This window comes from Hippocampus comes, unplaced genomic scaffold, assembly GCF_001891065.2.
Source record: "Hippocampus comes isolate QL1 unplaced genomic scaffold, H_comes_QL1_v1.1 scaffold50, whole genome shotgun sequence".
In the NCBI taxonomy this organism is placed as follows: domain Eukaryota; kingdom Metazoa; phylum Chordata; class Actinopteri; order Syngnathiformes; family Syngnathidae; genus Hippocampus; species Hippocampus comes.
The window spans coordinates 1274018-1282869 of NW_017805122.1; the positions used below are offsets into that span (position 1 = coordinate 1274018).

The 8852-nt window shown below is 45.0% G+C and overlaps 1 protein-coding gene across 2 annotated transcripts in view; it reads left to right on the top strand.

Annotated features, from left to right (window-relative positions):
* Positions 1 to 3403, top strand: part of braf (B-Raf proto-oncogene, serine/threonine kinase) — a 9357-nt gene extending 5954 nt beyond the window's left edge. For both annotated transcript variants that reach the window (XM_019866211.1, XM_019866212.1), the window contains 10 exons: positions 663 to 799; positions 873 to 990; positions 1464 to 1548; positions 1643 to 1819; positions 1920 to 1966; positions 2168 to 2286; positions 2358 to 2489; positions 2573 to 2707; positions 2829 to 2982; positions 3108 to 3403. In XM_019866211.1, the coding sequence (XP_019721770.1) occupies positions 663 to 799; positions 873 to 990; positions 1464 to 1548; positions 1643 to 1819; positions 1920 to 1966; positions 2168 to 2286; positions 2358 to 2489; positions 2573 to 2707; positions 2829 to 2982; positions 3108 to 3130 (1127 nt within the window). In that variant the 3' untranslated portion in view covers positions 3131 to 3403. The remainder of the gene's footprint in view (positions 1 to 662; positions 800 to 872; positions 991 to 1463; positions 1549 to 1642; positions 1820 to 1919; positions 1967 to 2167; positions 2287 to 2357; positions 2490 to 2572; positions 2708 to 2828; positions 2983 to 3107) is intronic.
* Positions 3404 to 8852: the final 5449 nt, after the last annotated feature.

The following is an 8852-nucleotide window of genomic DNA, read 5'->3' on the forward strand; positions in this document are numbered from 1 at the left end:
TAATAATGATACAATATTAGTAAATACATTTCCTTCACAGGTAACAAATTTTTTGATGGATCCCCCCCGCCCCCCAATAAAATATTTTTTTAGGTTGAATTAAATGAAAAAAAAATTAGGGAGAAAAATTGTGGCCTAAGATTACTTTCAACTCTTTTTTTAACTCTGCTTTGTGTCCCGTCGTGTCAGCTTGACACGTCCTCCAATATTGTGCGGAAAGAGCGACGAATTTAAAAGCATGCTCATCAATCGTCGGTCTAATGCGGTCATCTGGAGTTCTCGACCACAAATTTGGAGAAGTGGAGTCCATCGAACCCGTGAGGGATAAGCACCAAAAAAAAATAAATTGCCAGGAATTGACTCCCGCCCACTCTGAAAAAGGTTTGCGATCGCATATAGATGTCACAACAAGGCGGGAAATGATGCCTTATGTCAAAATGAAGCTCCTCAACTCACCTCAACATCCGGCTTCGACCCCACGGTTCCACCAGACTGCGCCAAAAGGGGGACGGCTTCACTGTAATGCCATCCAATCAATCATGCCCCCCCCCCCTCACGTCTCCACTGCATGTCACTCAATAGATTCCAACTCCTCGTCATTCCAAATGAGTTACCTTTCCGCCTACCTCTTCTACCCCCCCCCTTTCCCCCCCACCCTTCAGGGTCCACCACCGGACTGTCGGCCACTCCCCCCGCCTCGCTCCCGGGCTCCCTGACCAACGTCAAGGTTCCCCAGAAATCGCCGTGCCCGCAGAGGGAGCGCAAGTCGTCGTCGTCGTCCGAGGACCGCAATAAAATGGTGGGTCCCCAAGCGAGAAACGGGGACCGCCCCCGTCTCGATTTGAAAGGATCTTACGCTGTCTGTGCAACAGAAAACGCTGGGGAGGAGGGACTCCAGTGACGACTGGGAAATCCCCGAGGGGCAGATCACGCTGGGTCAGAGGATAGGTTCCGGCTCCTTTGGGACTGTCTTCAAAGGAAAGTGGCACGGTAGGACGAATGCTCACACTACTGGAACGCAGCTCTGCTTACCACTTTCACGCCGCGTTTTAGGTGGCGTCGTCGCAACGGCTCGCTCATGCTGTCGATGAATCCGATAAAAATGTCTTTTGCATTATTAAACACAACAACGTCCATCTGAGGTACAGGTATTATTTTTTTTTGGACTCACCGTCCTCACGTTCGACCGTAGGGTCTGTGACGTAAGACCGGTGAGTGACGTGGGTGTCAGCAAATGAGCGTATAGAATTTGTTGCCGGTTTAGAATTTCTCGCCCTTTGAAAATAATAATAATTTTTAAAAAAGAGGTGTAACCACCATGATAACCAGAGACCCACCTTAGGGTGAATAAAAAAAAAAAAACGCTGTTAGAAGGTCGAAAATCAATTCCAAACGAGCTCATCTATGTTTCAAATAAAAAAAAAAAACCAACAAACAAACGAATATCTTCATCGTCCATTCAGGTGACGTGGCAGTGAAGATGTTGAACGTAACGGCGCCGACACCTCAACAGCTTCAGGCCTTCAAGAACGAAGTGGGAGTCCTCAGGTAACCTCCCAACACAGCAACGTCCCGCTTTTAACCCCTCCCACGCCGAAAATGGCCGACCCCCTGAATTGTTGCTCGTTTGCGCCCCTCGTAGGAAAACGCGTCACGTCAACATCCTGTTGTTCATGGGCTACACCACCAAGCCTCAGCTGGCCATCGTGACGCAGTGGTGCGAAGGCTCCAGCCTCTACCACCACCTGCACATCATCGAGACCAAGTTTGAAATGATTAAGCTCATCGACATTGCCAGGCAGACCGCTCAGGGCATGGAGTAAGCACACTCCGCCTCTTCCACCTTTCAAATAATGACAGCGGCACGTTGACGTGGCAACAAAGCCGTCGTTCTTTATTTATTTTTTTTTCCTCCTTAGTTATCTGCACGCCAAGTCCATCATCCACCGTGATCTGAAGAGCAACAGTATCTTTTAAACGAGACCGATTTTGCTGGATCTCAATAGTCGGGCGAGGAAGCTGAAGTGGGAGAAGAGGCAGTAAAACAGGCCAAAAATTCCAGACGTCAAGGCGGGTGATTCAGGGGCCTGTCGCATCCCAGATGCGGTTTAACCAACTGTGTGTTCAAAACGCGGCGCGGCTGTTTCCTTCACCGCATCCTGCGCAGATATTTTCCTCCATGAGGATCTGACGGTGAAGATCGGCGACTTTGGCCTGGCCACGGTCAAGTCCCGCTGGAGCGGCTCCCACCAGTTTGAGCAGTTGTCCGGCTCCATTCTGTGGATGGTGAGTGCTTCGAATCGGACGTCGTTCGTTTGTGACCGGCGACGGTAAAAGCAATGCGGTCCGCCCTTCAGGCTCCGGAGGTGATCCGGCTTCAGGACAAGAATCCGTACAGCTTCCAGTCCGACGTCTACGCCTTTGGCATTGTGCTGTACGAACTCATGTCAGGAGCGCTGCCCTACTCCAACATTAACAACAGAGATCAGGCGAGATGCTGGCTTGCGCTCACTTGTGCATGTATATTTGAAGCGCTTTATTCGTAAAACTTTTTTTTTGGAATGTTGCGCAGATCATATTCATGGTGGGCCGGGGTTACCTGTCGCCCGACCTCAGCAAGGTGCGTAGCAACTGCCCAAAGGCCATGAAGAGACTAATGGCCGACTGTTTGAAAAAGAAGAGAGAGGAGCGACCGCTCTTCCCTCAGGTGAGGGTTATGACCACAATTATTATTATTATTATTTTTTTATATGGGTGGCCAGAACTTAGTCCGCGAGTGTCGGAGTGACGAAATCCTCGACGTGACGACGAGCGGGGAATCTTTTCAGATCTTGGCGTCCATCGAGCTGCTGGCTCGCTCGTTACCCAAAATCCACCGCAGCGCCTCCGAGCCTTCGTTAAACCGAGCCGGCTTTCAGACGGAGGACTTCAGCTTATACGCCTGCGCCTCACCCAAAACCCCCATCCAGGCGGGCGGCTACGGTAGGTCCCATAAGTCTCGGATATGTCGACCCTTTGAGCTTGCCTGGGGCCATTTTTTTTTAAGCCGTTCACGTTACATGGCGCATAAAAGGATGAATTTATTTTTTTTTCTTTTTTCCGGCCAGGGGAGTTTTCAGCATTCAAGTAAGTGCTGTGCATCTCACCAGCCCATCCCTCGTCACCGCTCCGAAGCCCTCCCGTCCTTGCTGTGGATTAATTCATCACTTGGGGAGGGGGAGGGGGGAAGAAAAAAAAAAACTGAAACGTAGTCTTAAACGAATGTGCTGTTTTCTTCCTCGACCGGCGACAAGATTCCTGCCAACGTCAAAGCCGTCCGTTGGGCAACTAGCCAAAAGCGACGGGCAAACCGAATCGCGGAAAACATCAAACCATAACCCCCCGCCCCCCAAAAAAAAGATTTTTAACAAAAAAAATCACAAATGGTAAAGAAAACCCAAGATATCCATACCAAAACCATTTGGAGGCGGGGCAAACTTGCCAGGTGGACCAGCCCGCCCAAGAAAATGGTGACGGGATACGACTGCGGCTCCGGCTGCACTTTGGAAGGAGGCCTGCAGGGGGCGGTGCTCTGCCGGGCGCTTGCAGGCTCGCCAGATGAGCTGAGAAGCAGGGGTGAGTGCAGGGGGGGGGGGGGGGGGGGGGCCCTCAAAAGCAGTACAGGAGGAGTTAAAGGGCACTGATATAGTAAGTTTTTTTTTTTTCTATATATAACTCGGAAGTTTGTCATGCTACGACTTTATCTAGTGCTTGCTAGAAGTTCGGATTTTTGGAGCAAACTTTCAGTCCAGCAGCGAAGCTCGTTGCTTTTTGCGGTCCGCTTGTCAAAATCGTGTTTGAGACCGTTTTGACAGGTGCAATGGCTCCATCAAATGAGACGTCGGCACGTAAAAACAGCTTTTGTTTTTTTTTTTGCTGATAGACACATTTTTCGTGGGTGTTAGAAGCTTTTTTATTTTGCGGTAAGAAGCTTTTTTTGGGCGATAGATGCGACCTTTTTTTTTGGGGGGGGGCTGATCATAACAACTCAACTCTTTTTGCCGTTAAAAGCAAAAACTTTGTTGGTGATTGAAGCAACAAAACTTTTTGACGTTCCAAGCGACGACTTTTTTTGACGATATAAGTGATTATTTTTTTTTTTTTTGTAAAGCAGTAACACGTTTTTGTATGATAAAGGCGACACCTTTTTGGGTGATGCAATTTTTTTTGGGGGGGGGGCGGGGGGCAACCGAAGCGATGCTTTCAGCAGTTGACGTGAACCTATTTTTAGGGGCAATTGAAGCGAAAACTTTTTGGGGGACGCAATGAAAGCGACGCAATTTTTGTTGGCCATAAAAGCAACGCATGCATGTCTTTTTGAGTGATAGAACAAAAATTTTTTGGTGGTGATGGAATGACTACTTTTTTTTGGGGGGGGGGCGATAGAAGTTGGATCCACATTCCATTTTTAAAGCACTGAGCATTTGATCTGGAAATTGTTGTTTCTGAATATCTTCAAATTTAGGGGGGGATTTTTTTTTTTGGGGGGGTGGCGGATTTTGATTTTTAAAGTACTTTACTCTAAGTTGAGGAGCACATTTTGTGCATGTCATTGTTTCCGTTCCCTTTTTTTGGTGCGTTATGTGGCTTTTAATATTGCACTCTGGTCCGGATCCCACTTCTGAAAAACTAGCACGACTAAACGGGCTGCGGTGTCACTTGACAAAAAGACCAGCGAGCCTTTCAAGTGTTATGTATTTAAGACGGCTCTTTCGGTCACATTAATATGAATTCATTCCAAAATGTGCTTTTTTTTATTTTTATTTTTTTGCCTTTTTCTGTCAACCAGCAGTATTTATTTGTCATTTATGTTTTACAAGCTAATTTACAGAATTATTTTGAAGCTTTCTTGCCAAGTCTGTGACTTCTAGACATTGCACTTTGTAGAAATTAATTGAAGCAAATGCGCAACTTGCCTTTTTTGTGTGTTGTTGTTGTTATTATTATTATTATTATTATTATTATTATTGTCCGGAATTGACAAAGCACATTGTGGTATTCGAAGCCGGTGGCATCACATGCTTGGCATCCGCAGGACCCGATGCGAAGATTTTTTTTTTTTTTTTTTTTCCTCTGTCAGACCGCTTTTATTTAGTAACGTGTATCCAAAGTGAAGAGAGCTGAGCTCGCGTTTTTGGTTGTTTCTGGATCTGAAGTGCGTAGTTGCTCCCCGTAAGTGTTCACGAAAGATTGTGCTTCGCTTTTCATTTCCTGGCAGCTCCTTTTACAATAGTTATTTAATTATGTGTGATATATGGTCTGTGTTTTACGTTAACTTTTGGTTTAGAATCTTTTTTTTTTTTCATCTGTCTCAGCCACTCCAAAAATGCACAGCCCCATTGAAGAACATCATTGTCAAACTTTCGAGTTTAATGAGTCATTTGGAATGAGTTTATAATAGGTCGAAGTTGTTTTCCAGTGAAAGGCATGTATTCACATTTTTGGGGAGGCGGGGGTGTCTGGCTAAAAAAAAAACAAAAAAAAAAACATACAAAAATATGCTGTTTTTTTTTTTTTTTTTTGACAGTCTTTGCACAGGGAAGGTTTATGCTAATTGTCAATCTCAGAAATGGCAAAACATGAAAAAATCGCTAGCCAATGTACCTCCCGTTTTTTTCTTATCTCTACAAAAAAAAAAAATTAAGTACAAGGTCATCATAATATTCAACACAGAAATATTACAAGCTGGTTTTCACCCCCCCCCCCCAAAAATCACAAGGTACATGCTTTTTATTTTGTGGACGTTACGCTTTGTGACTCGGTTGTTTGCAAACACGCTTTAAACGGCAATTGCTTGGCAAAAGTGTCCGATACACTTCCAGAGGGTTCAAATGATTGTTCCGGTTTGAAGTTGGAAGTTTGCTATTTCAAAAGCAGTGACTGAAAACGTGTTTTTCATTTCATGTCTTTTTCGTTCAACCCCCCCCCCCCACTCCCTCCCCCCACACATAACTCTGCTCCCACTGTAACGTTTATTTTCGGGATAAGAGCGCCTCGAAATTGCCTAAAAGTGACCTCCGTTGCCGAAGTGAGTTGTATACGATCCTCCCTTTGTCTTTGCTGCCTGCACCTTAAAAAAAAAAAAACACCACCTAATTCTGTTTAGCCAAACTATCATGTCTTTAAAACATGTTTTGTTCATTTCCCTCTGTCCATCTGTAAATAGTGTACAAAGAAAAGAAAAAAAAAAAAATCCTGACCACCTTCTAGGAAAGCATGGGAGATCTCCACACGGAACAGACTTTAAAATGTCCGCTCAGACGTTTTCAAAATGGTTGCGTGTACAAGAAAAAGAAAAAAAAATGAATTATTTAAGGCTGTATCATAAGGAGAAAGAGCTTCATGTATTTGTTGTGAATATGAGAAACTGATATATTAAAGAAGTGCATGAAAATTCAACAGTGGTATTGTAGTGTTGTTTACTGTCCACAAGGTGGCAGCCTAGCACTTTTTTCACAGCTGTCACACTGTTTCGACATGTGATTGTTTTTATTTGTATTTTTTTTTTTTTTTATCAGCTGACTTTGTTTTTTTTATTTGTAAAACTTTTTTTTTTTTACAGTGAACCACCATAAAATGGGAGCCCGCCTGGACTTCTCGATGCCAAACGCAGAAGATAGTATTTTATTGTCGAATGTTAAAAAAAAAAAAAAAAACTTTGATTTTGATTTGTTACGTGTTTCACAATTACATAGTTAAGTTACATTTTAATTGCGCTGTTTTGTAAGTAGTGTACAGTCTTTTTAATTATTATTGTGACTAATGGTCTTCGTTGGGCGACTGACTTCCGGGGTTGCCTTGTTTTTCAAAATAAAGTGGAAATGTGCGGGGGGGGGGGCGGGCGGTAGAATGCTGATGTTACCTTGAGTCCTTGCAAACACGATCTTCAATGTTCTTTACCTTCTCAAACAAATGCTCACGTGTTCCTACCCTCATCCACAAGGTGGCGCTGAGCCATTTCCATGCAGCGTTGCATCAACTCCTGAAGCACAACTTTTAAGGTTGGGACTTGGAGCAACCTCGTGATCATCTTCCTGTCCGTCATGATGAAAGATAGTTTTGCAGAGCAACCACCAGCAGCGTTTCCGCCGTTCCTGAAATATGATAATGGCCACCAACTCGACATTATTTACGGCCCACCATAAAAAAAAATCCCCACACCACCTTGTCACCCGTATCACATTTCCCACTTATCAGCCTTTATGTGCATATCTGTGTTTTGCGTAACTGCGCCGTAATAGCTCGAAGGTAATCCTCCCACACACAGCGTGGCGGTCAGAAGCATCTATCGGTGAGAGGAGAAGACAAAGCGATGGCAGTTTGGCTCCGGCGGCGACTTGCCCCGCCACCAAGTGGGGGGAGACAGAGAGAGAGAGAGAGGACGGTTTTGTTTTATGTTTTGTCGAGAATTCACGTTGCTTGGTTTGGGACGACTCGCTTTTGGGTTGACCTCTGCTCAACTTGTTGAAATGGTGTTTTCAAAGCGGAGCCTTCACGCAGTAGCGCAATACGTGCGGTTGTTGGGGTGTGTGTGTGGGGGGGGGGGCGGTTGCCATAGTAACTGGGTTAAGGTCTTGTGATGGAGACAAACTGCGTGATAACATCAAAATGGAGTTTTTGCATTCTCTTTTTTTTCATATGCAGCCTTATTTAACAAATAAAACATTTAACCCTTTGAGGGACAGCGGTCACTTTTATGTCATTATTTTCATTTTTTTAAGTCAATATGGGTTGGGTTTGCTTTTTTTGCGGGGATTGTTTTAGTTTGATTTTTGTGTTTGGTTTTATTTGCCTTTGGTTTGTTTGTTTTTTTTTTCTTGTATTTTATTTTGTCGTGTTTGTTGTGGTTTTTCGCTTGTTCTGGTTGCGTTCGTGCCCCAGGTGTGATGTGTTGCCACAGACTCCCTTCCTTCAAAATGATTCCTTTATTTTGGCAAGTCCATTTCATGTTGCCTTCTGTTTCTTTTTTGTTTTAGGTTTGTTTTAATTATCAGCCTTCGCTTGTCCACACGCTTGTTTTGGTTTCATTTTTAATTCAATTTTGCTTCATCAGGCTTGGTTTTGGTTTGGTTCTAACCATCCGAAACAAGTTGACTGAACTGCCAATCTCCGATATCCGCTCGCCCCGCCAATTATCCGTCACATCAGTCCTTCGCTGTCAGCTCCCTCCGCCTGCTCGCCATCTCGGAGCTGTCTCGTCTCCATGAGAATTTAATCATTAGCTCGGAGTCTATTTGGGTCCTGTGCTTCTGTTGCGTCTCCTTGTTACTTGACATGTGTTCCTTGCCCTGTCAATTTCAGTTTTTCTTTGTCCAAGATCAAAAGCAACATCAGTTCAGTAGCCCGCCCTGCGGTCGGCGTGCGTGTTAGGAGGCGCGGCCGCTTCTCTTTCTCGCCGCCTAACAATCTTAGGAGAAAGGGCAGGATCAAAAATACCGTCAAATCATTTTGACGCATGTGACTTAAGTGGCAGGCACATTTGGATGTTGATGAGTGAAGATAGAGTAAACTTTCAGACCCCCCCCCTCCCCGCTCCTTCCTTCATTCCGCATCTCCCACCTACTCTTCATGCGCCAGCCACATCTTCTCTCTCTCGTGTTCTCATCAGACATTCCACTCACGGTGTGCGTTTTGCTGCCCCTGGCCCTCCGGTGGTTGCCTCACTGGTCCACACGCTTGTTTTGGTTTCATTTTTATTCAATTTTGCTTCATCGGGCTTGGTTTTGGTTTGGTTCTAACCATCCGAAACAAGTTGACTGAACTGCCAATCTCCGATATACGCTAGCCACGCCGATTATACGTCAAATCAGGCC